Source organism: Sapajus apella, unplaced genomic scaffold (assembly GCF_009761245.1).
Source record: "Sapajus apella isolate SASKATOON/1434 unplaced genomic scaffold, GSC_monkey_1.0 scaffold37, whole genome shotgun sequence".
Classification (NCBI taxonomy): domain Eukaryota; kingdom Metazoa; phylum Chordata; class Mammalia; order Primates; family Cebidae; genus Sapajus; species Sapajus apella.
The window spans coordinates 13,906,575-13,929,772 of NW_022436977.1; the positions used below are offsets into that span (position 1 = coordinate 13,906,575).

The 23,198-nt window shown below is 36.8% G+C and overlaps 1 protein-coding gene across 6 annotated transcripts in view; it reads left to right on the forward strand.

Moving 5' to 3' along the window:
* The window catches only part of DMXL2 (Dmx like 2), a 173,120-nt gene that overhangs the window by 121,529 nt on the left and 28,393 nt on the right, over positions 1–23,198 (forward strand). For all 6 annotated transcript variants that reach the window (XM_032297460.1, XM_032297461.1, XM_032297463.1 and 3 more), the window contains 7 exons: positions 2,603–2,713; positions 5,885–6,054; positions 8,667–8,764; positions 9,203–9,368; positions 15,070–15,334; positions 20,176–21,257; positions 21,652–21,843. In XM_032297460.1, coding sequence (XP_032153351.1) covers positions 2,603–2,713; positions 5,885–6,054; positions 8,667–8,764; positions 9,203–9,368; positions 15,070–15,334; positions 20,176–21,257; positions 21,652–21,843 — 2,084 coding nt within the window. The remainder of the gene's footprint in view (positions 1–2,602; positions 2,714–5,884; positions 6,055–8,666; positions 8,765–9,202; positions 9,369–15,069; positions 15,335–20,175; positions 21,258–21,651; positions 21,844–23,198) is intronic.

Here is a 23,198-nt window from a genome sequence, read left to right on the forward strand (position 1 = left end):
CATAAACAACTTTTTACAATTACCTAATTTTCTCCAAAAGGTCTCTTCAGAGAGGTTTCCATACAGTTAATGTTATACATATTTTGCCCAATTCATTCTGTAACTAGAAAATTTTTGGCTGCCTCCTGAAACTAGATTCCATTCTTTTATGCACATAGTTCAGGGTAATGATATTGATTGTAAATGATGGCATTGGCAAAATAAACTGAAAATTAACAATCAAAATTTCATTCAATAAATATGTGGAGGAGTGAAAAATTGCTATATTTCAGGCAATTTGTGTACTTTATCGTATCTATCAGTCTTCTAGCAGGTGGCTATTATTATGTTTAACTTTATAGATGAAGACACTGATCTTTAAGAAATTAAGGGACTCATCTGAGATTACATAGGCATTAAGGAGTATAAGTTGGGTTCATATGTGAATAAATTGTTGACTCCAAGCCTGTACTCTTTTAACTATTTCATAATTTCCAGATGTGTGGTAGAAAGCCAGCTGGAAAATACCTCTTCATATAAATTTAAATCCTTATAGTATATCCCCCATAATTTTGTCTTCTGCAGGTTAAAATAAACAGAGACCTTCTAGGGTTTTGCCTGTGACTTATTTTCTGTAACTTTTAATTGGGAAAAAAAAAATCTTAACCACTATGAGGTTGTATGCAATAGAGTGAGATTCTTCTCAGAACAACCTTAAGCTTGTGTTGTGTGTTTAATATATATTAGTTTTTACTGTGGGACATTAAAATAGGCATGCCATAATCTGTGAAAAATAGTTTACACTTTCTAATACAAAACTGTAGCATTGGCTAAGCAATATACAAATAGTGTATCCTAGACACAGTGGACATTCATGAGGTAATAAGACAGGAATGAATGTCTCCATTTCACAGGTGGGAAACCGAAGCTCAGAGATTAAATGAGTTACACATCTCAGTAAATGGATTATAGTCATTCTTGACTCTACTTTCTCTCATACCCCATATCCAGTTCTTTGGCAAATGCTGTCGGTTCTATTAATATCCAGAATCCAGTAATCAATTCTCATTACTTTTGCAGTTACTACTCTGGTCCAAGTCCCTGTCATCTCCCAACTGCTTATTCTTGTTACCTCTGTCCATTCTTTGCTTGGGAACTGGTGATTCTTTTAAAACCAAATCACATTAAATCTCCCCTCTCCTCAACATATACCAGTACCTTCCTGCCTCATTTATAATAAAAGTTAAGAACCTTACAGTGGCCAAAAGGCCCCACACGATCTGTGCTCATTTCTGCTCTACTAGAATGCTCTTATTTCCAGATTCATCCATGGCTCATTCCTTTACTTCCTCAGATTGCTGCTGGCATTTCATCTGATTGGAGAGTTCTTTCTTGGCCACACTGTGTAAAATAGGACTCTCTTACTCCAGCATTACCTGTCTCTCAGTCCTGCATTATTTCCCTTCATAGCATTAATTTCCACATCCTATTTGTTTATTGTTTGTCTCTGCTTTCCAAAGTGTGATCTCCATGAGAGTAGGGACTTTGCCTTATCGACTGCTCAATTCCCAGTATCTGAAGAGTTCCTCACATGTAATAGATGCTTGATTTGTTGAATGAATAAATGGACAAATGAGCATGGTGGTTCACACCTGTAATGGCAGCACTTTGAGAGGCCAAGGTGGGATGTTTGCTTGAGGCCAGGACTTTTAGACCAGCTTGGGCAATGTAACCAGATCCCATGCCTATAGACAGATAGATGGGAATTAGGTTGGTGTAAAACTAATGGCAAAACCACAAATACTTTTGCAACAGCTTAATAGCTAGCTAGCTAAATAGATAGATGGATAGATAGGTGGGTGGATTGATATAGGTAATGGGAAACAGAGCTGGGGCTTGCCTTTTGGTAATTTTAAAACTTTTGCTTTTTTTTCTGGAAAATATTATTTGATTCTTGAAGTGTCAGTTATTGGGCTAGGTGCTGTCAGTATTTTTGCTTTCCTTTTATCCAGCAGTGGCTATAGTTTTGGTTAAACTTGTCACACCTTCATATTTGGACTAAGTGGAATTAAATTTGTATAAATAAATTTGTAGAATCATGGTGAAGGTTCAACTTAACCTTGTAACACTAACTAGCCTGGGGATTCAAATTTCAAATCTTTGATAGTACTGTATTTCAGTTAATTTAACAAAGGTAGAAAATATTACCTGTTTAAATATATGAAAAATGATTTCACATCAGTTATGTAATCTCATCAGAATTCATGTTGAAAATAATATTAAAAGTTGTACGTAACTTACTATCGTTAATGTATTTTTTATTGAATTTCAAGACGTCTTTCATTTATTATGAGTAAATATAAATCTCGTTATCTGTACTAATAGTTAATTGTATTTCCCCAAATCATTTTTCTTTTAAGAGTTTTAGTAGTCACATATGTGTTTTTGTAAAGATATGATTTTTTGTAAAGATGTTCAAATGTTCAGTAAGGAATACACTAAAAATACCTTATGTATTTTATATAATTTATGACTAAATTTAATGTTAATTTTATAACTTTTTATCTGTTTGTGGCATCTTGCATTCTTTTTTCCTTAAACATATTTCCTGTTTAAATTACAGGAAGAGATACATTAGATGAGTGTGGTTTGAGATACTTGTTAGCTATGCGCCTGCACACATGCCTTTTGACATCACTTCCTCCTTTATACCGAGTGCAGTTACTTCATCAAGGTAATTCACTCAATGAAGCTTTGCACAACTTTTACTTAATATTGGAGTGGTGAGGTGTAGTCATGTTTGTGTGTAAACATTAGGTAAGTCATTACATGCATACCTATCACTGGCATTAAGATCTTTCTGTCACATAGTACCTACTTACCGTTTTTCTGTGTATCCTTCAGCTTTATTCTGTGACTTTTGCTCATCTAAGTTTCTTAGAATTTATTTACTAAAGTAGTAGCTTGGGGAGTAAATGTGATATGCCTGAGATTGTAACCCGAGTGGCTGTCTGCAGAGTAGCCCTGAATATCTTGATGTCTTTTCTTTGAAAAATTATGTAAACTTTGCTCTATTATGTGTTTTTATATTTATTTTAATGTAAGCATTATGTTCTAGTTATTGGCAAGTAAAGATGATTCAGGAAGATCTGCCATATTGATAACAGTGGATTTGCATACTTCAGGCATACCCCTACACCTGATTTGAGACAGTTTATATCAACCTTCTTATTATAGTTAAAAAATTGAAATTACAGAATTAAAAGTGACCTGCCCAGGATATAGGACTATTTATTAGAAGAGTTGGCGTTCAAATCCCAGTCCAGTGCTCATTTCATTGGACTATATTTCTTTTGGAACCAGCATCTTGGAAACAGCCCCATAATATATGCCTAAGTATTATAGAACCTAGAAGACCAGGCTTGATAGTGTGTTATTCTTACCCATGGCACTTACCCTTTAACCTATGAATGTTTTTTGAAAACATAACTTTAAATAGCTACCTGATATTCTGTGCCTGAACTGTATTTCATCTACCCAATCCTTTATTTTTGAAGCAGATTTTGCTGAGGTTTTTTCTATTTGAATTATCACTATAATGAATAACCTTGGAACTTGGCATATAAATATTTACACTTCTGATTATTTCCTCATGCTAGTTTTCTAGCAGTGGAATTACTGAATCAAAAGTATCACCAAAATGCCCTTCAGAAATACCATGTTCATTTATATTCCCAGAACTTTGTATATACCTACTATGTACCCACAAAAATTTAAAAATTATAGAAAATATAAAAAAGAAGTTTGATGATGCCAAACCTCAACCCATTGCCAACATTTGGCAATAACATTTTAAGCTATATATGCTGTTTGGATAGATTTTAAAAATGGTATCTCCATGTTCTCTTAAATTTCAGTTTTGGGTGATAGGTGATATTGAATTAATTAATGAGAATTTTGTACATTTCCTAGGGTGATCTAAAATACTTCAAATTTCGAAAGCTTTGTCAAATTCCATTTTGCTTTGACTACAGTTAAAACATTGGTGATGAGAAGTGACTGGTGTTGTAGGTAATGGTCCTGAGAGCAGTTTTCAGGGAAAAGTTAAGTAGCCAGTATGTAGATGGAAAAGCTGAGATGAGCAGAGGTAAACTGCAGAGAATAGCCAGCCATTGGTAGGTAAATAAAAATAAGTTGGTATGTCTGTTCTTTTTCTTCCCTAATAACCTTTTCACCTCTGAAATTTTCAAATACATTCACTGCTCTTAGTCTTGCTTTCTGAACCTAATTCTTCTGATGTGTCTGTATGTATTTTTGTTTCTTCTTATACCAAAATTTTAATTAATCTAAGGATATAGAATGTAATATGTTTTGTATTGTCATTTTATATTATAAATTTTATATCAGCAAAATTGTGCGTTTTATATTGCTATATATTAGTTTCCAAAGCAGAATAGTGATTGATACAGTAGTTCTCTCTTACAGCAGACAGAGATTTAAATAACAAAAAAATTAGTCTGTCTTTCAGGTTATAAAAAACTAAATTGATTTTATTAATTTTTTCCTGTGTTTTCTCCTAATTTTATAGTGGCTGTCAAGACATGCTGCATTAATTTTGTGATATGATTACAAACACAGTTGTTATAGGAGTGTTGGCAATGGGAAAGTTAAAAGAGTTAAGATTATTATTCAAAATGATCATAATAGTTTTTTCTTTTATACTTTCTAAAGGAATTATAGTGAAGCAATAAATTACTAGAAAAGCTTTAAACTGTATACAAAATCTATATAGTAGTTGATAATGAAAAAAATCATGTGTAACAGTATTGATACGTAATAGCATTGAGAGGCCTGTGTTGCAATGTGACTTTCATTGACCTCAGACATTTCTTTGTTTCCAAAATGAGTTCATACAGATGGCTGCTTGCACTAGTCTGGCTTCTTTCCAAGGCTTCCCAGAGTTCTTCCTAGCATTCCCATTTTCAGTTACCATTCTGTGTGGTTCACATTTATTATGTTTCCTTTTTACCTGCTCTAAGTCGAGTATCAGTAAGAGTATTACCAGTGATTGAATGGTTGATAAATCCATTAGTACTTGGAAGTCTGATAGCGTCAATAAAGACTTTGTTGCCTCTATAAACAGCCTAGATCTCTTGTCATTTTTCTCCCAGGAAAAAACAAAAGCAAAAAACAGCGTTCACCAAAAAGCATTAGTATTAGGCAGTTTAAAACTACTTTTAACTGAAGGCACTAAAGGCAGAGGAATGTACATTATGACTGTAGCTTATCCTTAATATTTTCTGGAACTCTAATGAAGTTTAGAGCTTGCTTCGAAGTGTTTCTCCATGGCTAGAGAAAAGAATGGGGCAGTGGTACTAGAATCAACGTTCAGGCACGTGAGCTTTTGACTTACTGAAGCTTTTACCATACTTTCCTTCCCCTAGGCTCTTCTGGGGGACAGCACACCTTGTGTCCTCTTGGGCAGGCCAGGTTTTCAGGTCCTGGTGACAGAGAAACCTGCAATCAGGCCTGGGCTCTGCACTCCTAGTTGTGTGAGCTTGGGCAGCTTTTACAACCTCTTGATAAATTTGGTGTGCCGTACATGTGAATAGCCTGATATTCAAATATTTTTCTTTCTTATGATTAAGATTTAGTGTCCCTATTTTTGTAGGGGAAACAAAAACAAATGTTTGCGGAAAAAGAGATTTGGACTTTGTGTATCATGTTATTGATCTTGTATTCAGAAACATCGTAAGAAGTCCTGAATGATGACAGGCTTCCTTTCATTCTTTCTGCTTTCTGCTTGAATATTCTTTTGAAAACGAATGCACATGTGATTGCATGAAAAACTGTTTTTGTTCTTATTTGATATAATTATGAAGATTATTTCATATTTCCAATTTAGGTGTCTCTACATGCCATTTTGCCTGGGCTTTTCATTCTGAGGCTGAAGAAGAACTGATTAATATGATTCCAGCAATTCAGAGAGGGGACCCCCAGTGGTCTGAATTAAGAGCTATGGGAATAGGGTGGTGGGTGAGGAACATTAACACACTTCGAAGATGCATCGAAAAGGTAACTTTTCTTCAGTGGATTTTGAGTTACATTAAAGAAACCGTTTTGCTGAAGAAAAAAGATACTATCTCCCAGAAAACCTGTAGTGGGAAATTTGACTATCTTGAGGTCTTGAGAATTTTTTTTTTTTTTTTTTTTTGGAGACAGAGTTTCTCTCTTTTCGCCCAGGCTTGAATGCAATGGTGTGATCCCAGCTCACTGCCACCTTTGCCTTCTGGGTTCAAGTGCTTCTCCTGTCTCAGCTTCCTGAGTAGCTGGGACTACAGGTGTGCGCTACCACACCTAGCTAATTTTTCTATTTTTTATAGAGACAGGGATTCACCATGTTGGCCAGGCTGGTCTCAAACCCCTGACCTCAGGCGATCCGCCCTCCTTGACCTCCCAAAGTGCTGGGATTACAGACGTGAGCCACCGCACCTGGTGAGAATTTTTTAAATAGTTTTTTGGAGATTACAAAAAATTGACCTTTATAAAATGTCCGTTTAGTATGATATTGTGTCTTCTATATAGAGTGAATTTATAATATATCTGTGGAATAGTAATATTTTCTGTTATTAGTTGAGGTATATCTTAGTTTAAGAAAATACAGAAATCTAAATTTAGAAAGTAAACTTGAGTTCTTGTTTGTTACTTGCATTACATTAAAAAACTTTTTATACAAAGAACTCCCTGCATCACTAGTTTAGTAAGTAGCAAACTTTCTTTGCACACTTGAAATATCATTCCATAAAAATGGTTTGGATTTGTATGTACTTGAAGAACGTATCTGTGGCAGCAAGTGAAATGGCATAAGAGTTTTTAAGGCAGGTTTTTGGAGTCAGTTTTCTGGTAGATTCCTTTTAGGAAAAAATAATTCAATTCAGTTCAAGTCTCTACCAGATTTGGTGCCAGTTGCTTTTCATAAATCATTCCATATGATGCTCTAATCAACCCGATGTCATCATGTCCATTTCACATGTGATAGAACTAGGATTTGGAGAGGTTGGGTAACTAGCCCAAACTCCAATCATTTATAAATGTTAGATTTAGTCTGTGCCCTTTCGACTTTAGCAGGATTGGAAAAGTGGAATTCTCATTCATATTTTCCTTTTAGTCCGTTGGAATTCCCTGGAGTACAGTCAGTAGTGCTATATTTGTGAAGTATGAATTTATTTCTCCCAAGGATGCAAATACCCTTTCCTGATTTATTCCTCAGTAGCAGTTCCCCAAAGAAGACTCACCTGGTAAACTTAAGTAAAATACATAATCACCATCCCATAACCAGAGATTTTAATTTGGTAGGTTAGTAGTGGGGCTGAGGTTTCTTCGTCTTAATCAGCATCACATGATTCTGGTGTGCATGGTTCTCAGATCACAGTTTTAAATTTGAGTATAAAAGTATTATTTTTCTGCTATGTGAAAGGTAGCCAACAAGACATCAGTATTTCTGTTCTCAAAATAATCAAAAATATAAGAAGGAATTCATTCCTGCACCAACTAAAAAATGTAATTTCTGATGTACAGGAAAAGTTAATTGTTTAACCATATAAATGATACAGTATCTACATGAAATGTTTTATATTCCAAAGCACTGGTAAAAATAGGACATCTTTGATCTGAAATGTTTCAGATGTATCCTACAAAGATTTTACTTCTTGTCAACATGTGTCTTGTCATTATAATTATTTGTGATAATATACACATGATTTATTTCCACAGGTAATTTAGTTCTTAAAATTAAAGGGATATGTACATTTTCAGCCTTGAAAAAATATATATTATAAATCCTTAGCTGAATACAAATACAATTCCTCTAAAAATGATTGAACATATTGAAGCACTAAGTTAAATGATGAGGGGTAGAGAATACAATTAAAAGGGGGAAGGGAAATAAAAGAGTATTGAGAGTAAAGCATTTTTATGATGTAATTTTAGGTGTCTTTTCCCTTTCTCCTATACCTTAGTATTATAGCTTCCTTCCTTGCCATCAGTCAATGTGAGCTAATTAATAACACATCACTGTTTGTTTTTTTTTTTTGTCATTATGCTTTTCAGCTTAATGATTTGCAGAGACAATATCTTAGCATCTTGGAAAAATAATATTGCCTATACGTTCAAGACAATATGATTACATACAATATAACATGTTGAATTTTTAAGTAAAAAGTCACATCTGTTGAATATTCTGCCTTCCTTATTGTTTCCTGTGTTAGTTTCAGTTCTACGTGGGTTCTATTCCAGTTTCTATCCCTTACTGTGTGACTGTAGGCAATCCAGTTAACCTTTCTGTCTCAGTCACTTCATCTGTAAAATGGGAATAATGATGGTACCTCATGGCTTATAGTGATTCAATAAGATAAACAGAAGGTGCTTAGACTCGTGTCCAGTACATGGTAAACAGTCAACAAGTGCTGGCTGTAATTATGATTTTTACCATAATTACTGGCTTGTGAATGGTTATCTCTTGGAGCATGTATTAATATTATAACCTACTGGAGACTGTGAGATAGAACCAACTTTTTCTATCTCCACAGTTTCTGTGAGCCATGGAAGTAGCAGGGAGCATTATTGTTGATTAACTGATTGTGATTCTTTTGTCAAATTGTTAATTTAATATTTTATTTATCATTTAGGTTGCCAAAGCTTCTTTTCAAAGGAACAATGATGCCTTAGATGCTGCACTATTCTACCTTTCAATGAAGAAGAAAGCAGTAGTGTGGGGTCTGTTTAGGTAAGTTGCCTTGACACATAACGTGATTTAACAGAATGAAGATTGTGCTGTGAATAAGAAACCTAATGGTTTTGAAAATAATTAGGTGTATCAGCTTCATCAAGTCAACTTATTTCTTTGCAGCTTTGTTCCGTTAGCTGAATAAAATGAGTAAAATATCTTTTCAGCTTAATCTAAAAGATGGGTTGTTTTAAAAGTTGATAAAAGCATTTTGGAAAGTAAAACACAATGCTCTCATTTCCTATTTATGTATACATAAGGCATGATTGACTTTCCTTATTAGAAGAAGTGAAGAGATGTTTGATAGCAAGTGCCAGTCCTTAAAGTTATTGTTCTTCTTTCAGATTTATGTTTGAGGTTTTTATTTTATATTTTTATACATTCTGTAGAACCTTTTAAATTTGGTTTAACCACTTTATGTTTATGCTCTGTTACCAGGTCACAGCATGATGAGAAAATGACAACATTTTTCAGCCACAACTTTAACGAAGATAGGTGGCGAAAAGCTGCATTGAAAAATGCTTTTTCCTTACTTGGAAAACAACGCTTTGAACAATCTGCTGCTTTCTTCTTGCTAGCTGGTTCATTGAAAGATGCCATAGAGGTATAAATAAGAAAACACATTATATAATACTTGTAAAAGATTGAAAACCTGGCCGGGGCGTGGTGGCTCACACCTGTAATCCAAGCACTTTGGAGGCCAAGGTGGGCGGATCACCTGAGGTCGGGAGTTCAAGACCAGACTGACCAACATAGTGAAACCCCATCTTTAAAAAAAAAAAAAAAAAAAAAAAAGATTGAAATCAGAGAAGGTTGCAGAGGAGTTGTAACTTTTGGTTATATGTTTGTAAGGACACAGAATAACTACAGAGGTTGCAGAACTTAAAATAGTGGCACTGTGGTAAAGGAAAATATGAAAAGATTTAAGGGAGAAACAAATGAAAAATTTCAGGCTGGGCGTGGTAGCTCATGCCTGTAATCCAGCACTTTGGGAGGCCAAGGCAGATGGATCACCTGAGGTCAGGAGTTCAAGACCAGCCTGGCCAACATGGCAAAACCCCATCTCTACTAAAAATACGAAAATTAGCCAGATGTGGTGGCACACACTTATAGTCCCAGCTACTCAGTAGGCTGAGGCAAGAGAATCACTTGAACCCGAGAGGTAGAGATTGCAGTGAGCTGAGATTGTGCCACTGTACTCCCGCTTGGGCAATAGAGTGAGACTCTGTCTCAGAAAAAAAAAAAAGAAAGAAAGAAAAAAAAATTTTATATATGACACATTGGATTTCAAGACTGTGTGTAAAATGTTTGAAAAAATGTTGAAAAATAGTTTATGAATGTCTTCTTCCTGACCATCTTGTAATTCTGAACTATTTAAAGTACATAGGTCACAACCTCCTTATTCTGTTACAAAAGGCTGACGCATTAAGCTGTTTTTCTTTTAAATGAAATTCATAAATAAGGAACTGAAACTGCAATTTGTGCTGTTTTATAATATTAGAATATCATATTAGAAAATGAATGTGACTTTTTGATATGTAATCCTAGTAGCTGATTATTAGAGTAATTACAGATGTTTTTGTTTAATTCTCATGTCTTCCTTTTAGATTTCTTATTGTCATTATGAAAAATACAAACAGGTAAAGGAAAAATAGAATTGGAAATAATACATGACAGAAAAATAGGAAATATTCAATTAAGTGAAAGAACTTTAGTATTTTAAATTTAGAATTAGTCTTTTTTTTTCCCCACAATTATCCTAGGCATAAAAGTTTTTTTAAAAAAATAAATACTTAAAATTTTTAAATTAGAAGTTTAGCTTAGAAGATATTCAAGCAAAGAGAAATGTTGACTGAGAGATGCTCATATTGCCTGAATGACCTCAAATGCTCAAAACTGATAGTTGTATTAGAATATAGGCTCCCAGAGACTGTGAATAGAATATATGTGGCTTTATTTCATAAGTTATTTGCTGTGTAAATAGGCAAATAGTAATAATTACATTTATGCAGAAATATATTTGGAAATTAAAAGGAAGTGGTATGTAAATTCAAGTGTCATATGTAGTATTTAATTTAAAAATGAATGTTAGGCCATGATGGCTGAATAGAAATAGCTCCGGTCACAGTGCCCAGTGAGAGATGCAGAAAGCAAGTGATCTCCGCAACTCCAAACAAGGTACCAGGCTTATTTCATTGGGACTGGTTGGACAGTGGGCATAGCCCAAAGAGGGCAAACTGAGGTGGGGCAGGGCGCTCCTCCACCCAGGAAGTCCATCTGACCGGAGGATTGAGGGCTTCCCTCCACCGGCACACCAGTCCAGATACTGTGCTTCTCCCAAAGCCCCTGCAACCCACAGACCAGGAGATCTTCGCTGAACTGAAAAGCGCCTGAGTTACCTGCACAGAGTTGAATAGCAGCCCCAGCTGTTGCTGTGGATTGTTGGCATAGACCTAGGCAAATGGATTGGCTGGCTGGGAGAGCCTGCAGGATGGAGCTACCAGCCCCCTGGAGAGATGGGGTGCTAAAAGCAGGGACACAGGCTACATGGGTCCCTCTCCCCACAAAGCCCAGCAGGCTGAAGCCCCCTTGCTTGAGGGTTTTGCAGCCAGCACATCAGTTCGAGCTCGACCTGGAAGAATCGAGCTTGGTAGGGGGAAAGGCATCTGCCATTACAGAGTCGGGTCTAATCTCCCTGTGTAAACAAAAGACACAGGAAGCCCACATAGCAGCCAGACTGAGTCTGTGGAAGCCCAACAGTGCCTCTACAGGCAGAAAAGGGACAGACTGCATCATCAGTCGGCTCCCTGAGATCAAAGCTAGATAGACTCTCACACAATAATAGTGGGAGAAGATGGGAAGAAACCAACACAAAAAGGATGAAACCATCAAAGACCAGAACGCCTCTCCTCCTCCAAGGGATCACAACTTCTCACCAGCAAGGGAACAAACAGGATAGAGAATGAGTTTGATGAATTAACAGAAGCAGGCTTCAGAAGGTAGGTAATGAACTGAAGGAGAGAGAGAGACACAAAAAAAACCTTTTCCAAAAATCAGTAAAACAAAGAGCTGGTTTTTTGAAAAAATCAACAAAATAGTCTGCTAGCCAGACAACAGAAAACAGAGGAATCGAATAGATGCAATAAAATGGAAGAGGGGATCTCGCCACCGAAGCCACAGAAATACAAATTACCATCAGAGATTACTACAAATGATTCTGTGCACACAAACCAGGAAATCCGGAAAAAATGGATAAATTCCTGGACATGTACACCCTCCCAAGACTAAACCAGGAATAAGTTGAATCCCTGAATAGACCAATAACAAGATGTGAAGTGGAGGTAGCAGTTAATAGCCTGCCAACCAAAAAAAGTCAAGGAGTGGACAGCCACATTTCACAGCCAAATTCTACCAGATGTACAAAGAGGAGCTGGTACCATTCCTTCTAAAATGATTGCAAACAATACAAAAAGAGGGAATCCTCCCTATCTCATTTTATGAGACCAACATCATCCTGATACCCAAACCTGGCAGAGACTCAACAAAAAAAGAAAACTTCAGGCCAGTATCCATGATGAACATCGATGCAAAAATCTTCAATAAAATACTGGCAAACTGAATCCAACAGCACATCAAAAAGCTCATCCATCACGATCAAGTAGGCTTCATCTCAGGGGTGCAAGGCTGATTCAACATACACAAATCTATATACGTAATCCATCATATAAACAGAACAAAACACAAAAGCCACATGATTATCTCAATAGATGCAGAGAAGGCCTTTGTCAAAATTCAACAGCCCTTTATGCTAAAAACTCAATAAACTAGGTATTTATGGAATGTATCTCAAAGTATTAAAAGCTATTTACAACAAACTCACAGCCAGTGTCATACTGAACAGGCTAAAACTGGAAGTATTCCCTTTGAAAACTGGCATTAGACAAGGATGCCCTCTCTCACCCTTCCTATTCAATATAGTATTGGAAGTTCTAGCCAGAGCAATCAGGCAAGAAAAAGAAATAAAGGGTATTCAGTTAGGGAAAGAGGAAGTCAAATTGTCTCTATTTGCAGATGACATGATTGTACATTTAGAAGACCCGATTGTCTCAGCTCAAAACCTACTTAAGCTGATAAGCAACTTCAGCAAAGTCTCAGGATGCAAAGTCAATGTACAGAAATCACAAGCATTCCTATACACCAATAACAGGCAAACAGCCAAATCATGAGCAAATTCCCGTTCACAATTGCTACAAAGAGAATAAAATACCTAGGAATACAACTAACAAGGGTCGTGAAGAACCTCTTCAAGGAGAACTACAAACAACTGCTCAAGGAAATAAGAGAGGACACAAACAGATGGAAAAACATTTTATGTCCATGGTTAGGAAGAGTCAGTACCCTGAAAATGGCCATACTGCCCAAAGTACTTTATAGAATAAGTGCTATCCCCATCAAGCTATCATTGACCTTCTTCACAGAACTGGAAAAAACTACTTTAAACTTCATATGGAACCAAAAGAGAGCCTGCATAACCAAGGCAATCCTAAGCCAAAAGAACTACCTGACTTCAAACTGTTCTACAAGGCTACTGTAATCAAAACAGCATGGTACTGGTACCAAAACAGAGACATAGACCAATGGAACAGAACAGAAGCCTCGGAAGAAACGTCACACATCTACAACTATCTGATCTTCAACAAACCTGACAAAAACAAGCAATGGGGAAAGGATTCCCTGTTTAATAAATGGTGTTGAGAAAACTGGCTAGCCATCTGCAGAAAGCTGAAACTGGACCCCTTTGTTAAACCTTACACTGAAATTAACTCCAGATGGATTAAAGATTTAAACATAAAACCTAACACTGTAAAAACCCCAGAAGAAAACTTAGGCAGTACCATTCAGGTCATAGGCATAGGCAAGGACTTCATGACCAAAACACCAAAAAGCATTGGCAACAAAAGCCAAAATAGACAAATGGGATCTAATTAAGCTTAAGAGTTTCTGTACAGCAAAAGAAACAATCATTAGAGTGAACCAGCAACCAATAGAATGGGAAAAAATTTTTGCAAGCTACCCATTTGACAGAGGGGCTGATATCCAGAATCGACGAAGAACTAAAGCAGATTTACAAGAAGAAAACAAACCCATTCAAAAGTGGGTGAAAGATATGAACAGACACTTTTCAAAAGAAGACATTTATGAGGCCAAGAAACATATGAAAAAATGTTCATCATCACTGATCATCAGAGAAATGCAAATCAAAACCACCTTGAGATACCATCTTACACCAGTTAGAATGGTGATCATTAACAAATCAGAAGACAACAGATGCCGGAGAGGTTGTGGAGAAAAGGAACACCGTTATACTGTTGGTGGGTGTGTAAATTGGTTCAACCATTGTGGAAGACAGTGTTGCAATTCCTCAAGGATCTAGAAATAGAAATTCCATTTGACCCAGCAATCCCATTACTGGGTATATACCCAAAGGATTATAAATCGTTCTGTTATAAAGACACATGCACATGTATGTTAATTGTGGCACTATTTACGATAGCAAAGACCTGGAACCAACCCAAATGCCCATCAATGATAGACTGGACAAAGAAAATGTGGCACATATACACCATGGAATACTACACAGCCATAAAAAAGGATGAGTTCATATCCTTTGTAGGGACATGGATGAATCTGGAAACCATCATTCTCGGCACACTGACACAAGAACAGAAAAGCAAACACCGCATGTTCTCACTCATAGGCAGGTGTTGAATGATGGGAACACATGAGCACAGGGAGGGGAGCATCACACGGTGGAGTCTGTAGGTAGGGGGCTAAGGGAGGAACAGCATGGGTGGGGAGGTTGAGGAGGGATAATGTGGGGAGAAATGCCAGATATAGTTGATGGTGCAGGGGATGGAGGCAGCAAACCACCTTTCCATGTATGTACCTATGCAACAATCTTGCAGATCTGCACATGTACCCTAGAACCTAAAGTACAATACAAAATAAAAACTTAAAATTTTTAAAAAGAATTATTAATTTAAATTGATGTAAGTCTGAGATGATATTCGTATACTTTGTTTCATGCTTATTTTATAAATGATCTGTCTAGTTTGGAAGCTACTAAGTTCCAACCTGTTACTCTTTTTACTATTCCTTAATCTCCAATCAGTCATTTAACCACCCTTCATTGTCCTTTTCTCCACCATGAGAATATAAATGGTAGATAATTTCAGGATATTGATGGGGTATTTCATCTGTCTAAATAATTATCATTAAGGAAGTATTAACATTTAAATTTGCAGGTATGTCTTGAAAAAATGGAAGATATTCAGCTAGCCATGGTTATTGCACGTTTATATGAATCTGAATTTGAGACTTCATCCACTTACATATCCATCCTAAATCAGAAGATTTTGGGTTGCCAAAAGGATGGCTCAGGATTCATTTGCAAAAGATTACATCCTGATCCTTTCCTGCGTAGTCTTGCCTATTGGGTAATGAAAGATTACACCCGAGCCTTGGACACATTACTGGAACAAACACCAAAGGAGGATGATAAATATCAAGGTAGGACATTTCGTGGATTTCTTTTTTTCCTTTTTTAAAGGAAGAGACAGTTTCTGAACTAATGATCACTTAGGTTAAAAAAAATCATTACTAGATTTGCTTTTCAACTTTAAGAATTCATTATTAAAATTTCTTGTGTGGCTAAAGGATACCCACTATTTGTAATTGAATCTAGCATTTTGTTACTATAATTTGAATGTACTAAGAAGATTCCACATACGTTTTTTACTTTCACAGTTATATATTGGGGTATATAAGATAGGATTGCCATCCTGTTCTAATTACATATATATTTAATAAGCATACGAAATGTTTGCCACATTTTGTAGCTCTTTTCATGTAATCATAGCCATTTTTTTAAAAGTGGAAATTTTGGCTGTTATATATATTGGTTTGTCACATGGGCCTGGGAAAACTTTATGCCTCTGTGGTAATTTTTCTTTTTTCTTTGTTATCGTAAATAATTTAGATATTGTAAGCACTTAAAGGATATTTATCAGCATTGTTTGCAATAATTTGAAAGAAATCAACATTTTGTTTTTGTCAATAGAATAGTTAAATACATTTTAATATATCCACATATAGAAAGAGTGTGTCATTAAAAAATGAGGTAGATTAATGTGTTAACATGTGCTGTATTTTTAAGTGAAAAAAGTAAGATGCACAGCAGTGTGGTTCTTGTTGCATTTGGCCTATATATATTGTACACATATACACCAGAATGTGCACACATGTTATAGTGTCTCCTCTATTTCCTTTGGTTGTTTCCTGAAATAAATCGTAAGAAATTAAATACTGGTCATTGGTCACTGGTTGTCTTTTGGGAGTAAGAATGAGGAGATCCTTGTCTTTGACTTTTGACAGTTTGTCCATATGTGCCTTGGAGAGGACCTTTTTAGGTTGAATCTATTTGGGATTATTTGAGCTACTTGGACCTAGATGCCTCTTTCCCAAGACTTGGGAAATTTGGACTGTTATTTTATTAAATGTGTTTTCCTCACCTTTTCCCTTTTCTTCTCCTTCTGGAATGCTCATCATATGAGTATTTGTTTACTTAATGGTGTCCCATAAATCCTGTAGGCTTTCTTCATTCATTTTTTCTGTTTCTCCTCCTCCTTCTTCCTTTCTTTCTTTTCTTTCCTTCCATCCTTCCTCTCTCTCTTTCCTTCCTCTCTCTCTTTCCTTCCTTCCTTCCTTCCTTTCTCTTTCTTTCTTTTCTTTTCTTTTCTTTTTTCTTCTTTCTTTCTTTTTCTTTCTTTCTTTTTTCTTTCTTTCTCTTTCTTTTTCTTTTCTTTTCTTTTTTCTTTTCTATGTATAACTGATTATTTCAAAATACCTGTCTTCAAGTTCAGAAATTCCTTCTTTTGCTTGGTCTAGTCTGTTGTTGAAGCTCTTGATTATAGTTTTCATTTCATTCTTTGAATTTTTTTTAGCTCTGGTATTTCTGTTTGGTTATTTTGTATGATAGCTATTTCTTTGGTGAATTTCACATTCATATCATGAATTCTTTTCCTGATTTCATTTAGTTGTCTATCTGTATTCTTTTGTATCTGAATGAGTTTCCTTAAGACTATGATTTCCTTAAGAATTCTTTTCCTAGTATTTCATATGTTTCCTTATGATTGGGGTCTGTTACAGGAGAATTAGTATTTTCCTTTCCATTCTTTTCCTTTGGCGTCATATTTCCTTGCTTTTTCATTGTTGATGTGTTTCTACATTGATTTCTATGCACCTGGTGGAAAAAGTTGCCTCTTCTAATTTTATGGAATAGGTTTCATAGGGAAAGACTTGTTCCTGTGAATATGACTTGAGGTGTTGGTTTGGTGGAGTGCATTGGTTAGATGGATATAGTAGTGTAGACTCCCTGTAGCTTCTTCAGCTGTAATCTACGTTAGTGGCATTTGTAATCCTCTCAGTTGCCTAGGCTGAGTTTGTGGTGATGGTCATGTGGCTTTGCCAGGGTGAACTTGCTGGGCAGTTTGTCAGGTCAGGGTGCATATGTGCACACAGTGAATGGGTCAGCCAGCTTAGGATCTAGTTGTTTGGGATTGGGGCCACAATTCTATTACTCTGGCCAAGAGTGTAGATACATGGTCGCTTGGCCAGCCTGGAGGTGTGCCTGCCAGAAGCAGCCTGCAGGGCTGTTTCTCAGTTCTCATGTATGGGCTCATGGCTGCTCAGCTGGCCTGAGGTTGTGTCTGCTAGGGGTAAGAACAAGGCTGTTTCTCAGGCTGGTGACGTGATTGCATGGCTGTTCAGCTGACCTAGGGGTGTTTCTGCAAGGTATGGCCCATGGATTATTTTGTACACCTGGGATGCAGGTGCAGTGCTGCTCAGCTGGTCTGGGACTATGTTAGCTGGGGTGGCAGCTTGGTCTAGTCTGTTGTTGAAGCTCTTGATTATATTTTTTATTTCATTCATTGAATTTTTTGTAGCTCTAATAGGTTTGGAGTAGGTTTCTCCTCAGGCCCAAGGTGTGGGCATAAAGCTGCTCACCTGGCATGGGGCCATTTCTTTTGGGTGTCCATGGGGCTGTTTCTCAGGTCTGGGATACAGGTACAAGGCTGTTCAGCTGGCTAAGGGTTGTGCCCACTGGGGGCAGCCTGCAGGGCTGTTTGGCCAGGCTAGGATGTGTCCACCAGGGATAGCCCACAGGGTCGTGGAAGTGAGCTCTTGGCTGCTTGGCTGCCCTGGTGGTGTGCTTGCCAGGGGTGGCTTGAAGGACTATTTCTCAGGCTTTGATTGCAAGCGCAGGGCCTTTGGCAGGCCAAGAGTGTGAGTGCAGGGAGCAGGGGTCCTGCAGGCTGTTTCTGAGGTCCTGAGTGTGGGCATGTAGCTGCTTTGATGGCCCAGGGGCATATCAGCTGCTCATAGGCTTGAGGGGCCTCTCCTATTTGGGGGAAGGTAGGTATGTAGTGGTTTGGCTGGCTCAAGGGCAGGTTCACCCTGGGAGAGACTGCCAGATTGTTTCTCCCACTAGAAGTGTGGTGGTGGTGGTAGGGGTTGGTTTCCCTGCCATGCAGGACCAAAGTCATAGCCAACCATGGTCCTAGGCTCTGCATAGCTGGGATTGTAGCATTTAGCTACCCATGTGAGCTTGGAATGAAGATGGGGTCCCAGTGTTGGAGATGTACAGTGACTCCTGGCCCCAGAGCAGTTCGCATGCCAGAGGTGACTGTGGTTTCAAGATGGTGCTGTGCTGCTTGGCTCACTGGCAGTGGGTGGAGGGCCCACACCTTATCCTCCTAATCTGGGGCAATACAGTTGCTTGAATTTCTGCCATCTCTCCAAACTGGGCTCAGGGCTTGCAAGTACTGTGGGATTCTTCTGTTGTAAGGCCTGTAGATGTTTGTGGTGGCCATGAGGGCTGGTGGGGATCTTCTGCTTACCCTTTCCCCCTGCAATGAGAACTTCTCCCTGACTGTGGGCAGATCCAGTCTGGGTGGGGAAGATAGGGCTGCAGAGGCCAGGTGCTTCTACACTGCTCTCCTGGACTTTCAGTTACCACAGGTGCAACTCCACTACCCTGCTGCACTCTAGTGCTCTGCATTTGACACTCCAGTGAAATCTTAGCTGTTTATTCATTGCCTTGGTCCTTTCTTGTTGGGGGATGAGTGCCAGTTGTGTCTAGTCAGCCATCTTGCTGACATCATTCTCTTGGTTTGTTTTTATAGATGCTCAGATTGTTCTGTCTTTCACAAATGGGAGCCTCTTCAGGTTTCTGAATTCTTCTGGCATTATTTATTGATAGTTTTCTTGCTTTCTGGTATTACAAAATGTTTCAGGCTCATCTTGTACATTTCCTGCCCCAGACCTGGAAATGACCATTCCTCTAAAGCTTTCTGCTTCCTTTTAGTGGGGAATAATGTTTAGAGACTGTAGTTTGGGCACAGGGATCCTCATTGGTACTAATCTGGTCATAATTTCTAGACTATTGCAATGAATAGAATTAGGAAATTTTTTTCCCCTGAGAATTTAGGCGTTTACCCTGATAGTTCTCATGCACTATATAATCTATAATATAGATTATAGGGTTCTTTCTTCTTTGAAGTCAAGTTTGTGTTTTATAATGAAACGCTTGGATTCTTATGGCATGAACATAGTTATTTGCTATCTATGTGCATATAATAGTTTCATAATAATAATACAGACATTTTTATAATAACATGATGCTGAGCATAATTTAAGCTTTTTTTGCAGATTTTTTTGATTTTATTGTACATTCTGCTAAGGATGTACAGTCAGATTGCTTGTTGTAAATTACCTTTTCAGAGTTCATCTCTGTGTGTTTATGCTACCAACTTGATAGATTGATTTCATTTTGCTTTTTGTGAATTGCGGGTTAGATTTTATTTTATTTTAAAATTATGTAAAATGTTGACATGGTGTTGAAATAAAATATATAAAACCAGCGTATTTTCATAGAAATCTAGCTTTTTTCCCTGTTTTTCTCTCCCTTTTAAAGGGATCAATTAAATTTTTTTGTGTTTTCCTTTCATTTAAAAAAGATAAGCCAATATGCATGAATATTTGTATTTCCTCTTCACTGTCTTAGATAGACAAAAGGTAGATTACTACATGCACTTTCTGCATCTTCTTTTACTTAGTGTATTCTGGATATCACTCTGTAGTAATGGGAATCAGTCCACAGCATATTGGGAAATTCTTTTTATTTCAGATGTACAGTTTTAATGATTATATGTGTGTGCCATAGGTTAACCTATCATAGGTCAATATTTAGATGTCCTTTTATTGAAGAAATGCTTACATATTTTATTGTTTTGTAATGTAAATACAAATTAACACAATACTTTGTGACTGTATCTGTTTGGTTTCTATAGTTATCATCAAGTCTTGTAACCCAGTGGTATTTAGTTTTTATAACTACCTTCGAACTCATCCTTTGCTTATTCGAAGAAATCTTGCCTCCCCTGAAGGAACTTTGGCAACCTTAGGTCTTAAAACTGAGAAAAACTTTGTTGATAAAATCAACCTCATAGAAAGAAAATTATTCTTTACCACTGCAAATGCCCATTTTAAAGTTGGATGCCCTGTTTTAGCCTTGGAGGTACTTTCTAAAATTCCAAAAGTAACCAAAACATCTGCCTTACCTGCAAAAAAAGATCAGCCTGACTTCATTTCTGACAAGGTGGATGATGTACTTTCACAATCAAAAGCTCTGAGTGATGGCAATGGAAGTTCTGGCATTGATTGGTCAAGTGTAACTTCATCACAGTATGACTGGAGTCAGCCAATGGTAAAAGTTGATGAAGAACCTCTTAATCTTGATTGGGGTGAAGATCATGACAGTGCCTTAGATGAAGACGAAGAAGATGCTGTTGGTTTAGTGATGAAAAGTACAGATACCAGGGAAAAAGATCAACAAGCAGATCAGAAGTCCTCAGACCCTAACATGTTGTTAACACCGCAGGAAGAGGATTCTCCTGAAGGTGATGCTGAAGTTGATGTGATTGCTGAACAACTAAAATTCAGAGCTTGTTTAAAGATCCTCATGACTGAATTAAGAACATTGGCTACAGGTTATGAAGTAGATGGAGGAAAACTCAGATTTCAACTGTATAACTGGCTTGAAAAGGAAATTGCTGCCTTGCATGAAATATGTAATCATGAATCAGTTATTAAAGAATATTCCAGTAAGACATATTCCAAAGTAGAGAGTGATCTACTGGATCAGGAAGAAATGGTAGACAAACCAGAAATTGGTTCCTATGAGCGCCATCAGATAGAAAGAAGAAGATTGCAGGCCAAACGAGAGCATGCAGAAAGACGAAAGTTGTGGTTGCAGAAAAACCAGGATCTCCTGAGAGTGTTTCTCAGTTACTGTAGCCTTCATGGGGCCCAAGGTGGTGGTCTGGCCTCAGTAAGGATGGAACTCAAATTTTTGCTACAAGAATCACAACAGGTATGAATATCACTTTGTTTGCAATCTTGGTTATTTCAGTAATTTTAGTAGCTCTTCCAGTTATAGCTATAAAGCTCTTTTACTATGTTTTACTAGTTAATCTAAATATGTTCAGCTCCTCTATTTATAGGAGGCAGATATTTATACTCTATGTGGTCTTAAAGTTTTGTTAATAAGGAGTAGGCTTAAAAGCTTGAGAGTATTCTTGTGTCATATTCATCTTCACGTCATCTTCATCTAGCATAGTACCTGGTACATACTGAGTGCTCAATAAATTTTTGTAGAATGAGCGATCAAACATACTGCCTTTACACAATGTTTATCACCAGTATTTTTATCAGATAACTGATAAAATTTAACTACTTTGAAAAAAATAATTCACTGTCACCCACAGGAAACTACAGTAAAGCAGCTGCAGTCTCCACTACCGCTGCCTACTACCCTACCTCTGCTTTCAGCAAGTATTGCATCAACAAAAACAGTCATAGCTAACCCTGTATTGTACTTAAATAATCACATCCATGATATACTTTATACTATTGTTCAGATGAAAACACCACCTCATCCCAGTATTGAAGATGTGAAGGTAATGTGAAGTTTATGATCATTTGATACTATACACACTGAGAAGGTAAATATGTTATACTTGTCTTCGATTCGAACTTGGAAATATTTTAAAGGGCTCTTATGTGCTACCTTTCTCGCTCCCAATCAGTTTAAGACTATTTGTCCAATGAATGTAATTTAAAAGTAAGTGTTCTTATGGAAAAGTTACTGTCTTCCCTTAAGATAGACACATACTTTTGGCAACAAACCTAATTTCCTTGACAGTATTCTTGCCACTTAATATCGCTTTAGATCCTCCATGCCCCTTAAATGAACCATTAAGTTGGAAATATTTATGACTATTTGTTTACATGGCAAGATATTGTGAAAATACAAATTGGGGAGTGTCTGGGAGGGAACTGAGATTGGTCGCAAATGGCCCCAGATAGTGTGTCCTTATTACTGTTTCGTTAGTGATTGTGTTTATTGGAGGCAATAGTTAAGAGGCAGTCAGAGTTTTGGCCATTACTACCCCAAACTAAATCGATACCCTCTGCCAAGATCTTAAAAACTGATTGGTTTCAAGAAACACTAGGGAGCTTGGCAGGATCTGGGGAGCTGATGAGACTTCCGTTGTCCCAGCCTAAGTGTATTTGTGCTATGCTTTTTCCAGTTCTAGTGGCTGATGCACAACTCAGGTCTCTTGTATTATTATTATTTATTTGTTTTGTTTGACAGGCACATTTAATCTCTTGTAGTACATTCTTCAAAAGGCCTGGTTTAACCAATTAGGGACTTCTCATCCATAATATGAATTAAACTATATTAGTATTTTAGCAGAGATTATTTAAATCATTTGTTAGGTGAATATGGACATGCAGAAAAGGCATAAAAAGCTTATGAATTCAAAGTAAACATTTCTAGTTCCTAGAAATTCGTAAAGGCTTTCAAAGAGTAATCTGTATAAGATGTGAAACTGTTTCTAAGGTCCCTTCAAATTTAGAGATTTTGTGAGTCTGAAAATATTGATTCAGTGTAGCATTTCAGGGTATGTGTTTTTTTTCAATTATATGGATAAATTTAAAACTTTCTAAATGTAAAATTCCAAGACTATCCTCTATTCGTATCTAGCCATTTCACACAGTAAGTGATACCTTTACTAAAAAGATTTCATTCATTTTTATTAATGAGATCAAGTCTTTATTTTCATTAAGGCAACTTTCACAAGGCAAATTTTTTCATTAAATCAAAACTCAGAAAATTCTGTTCTTATTTTGCTTTTTTTTTTTTTTTGTTTTTGAATATTACTGTTTAAGCTAATTGTTAGCCTAGGACAAATCCTATAATATAAACATTAGCACTTTGCTCAGGGCCTGGTAAATGGCAGGCCCACAG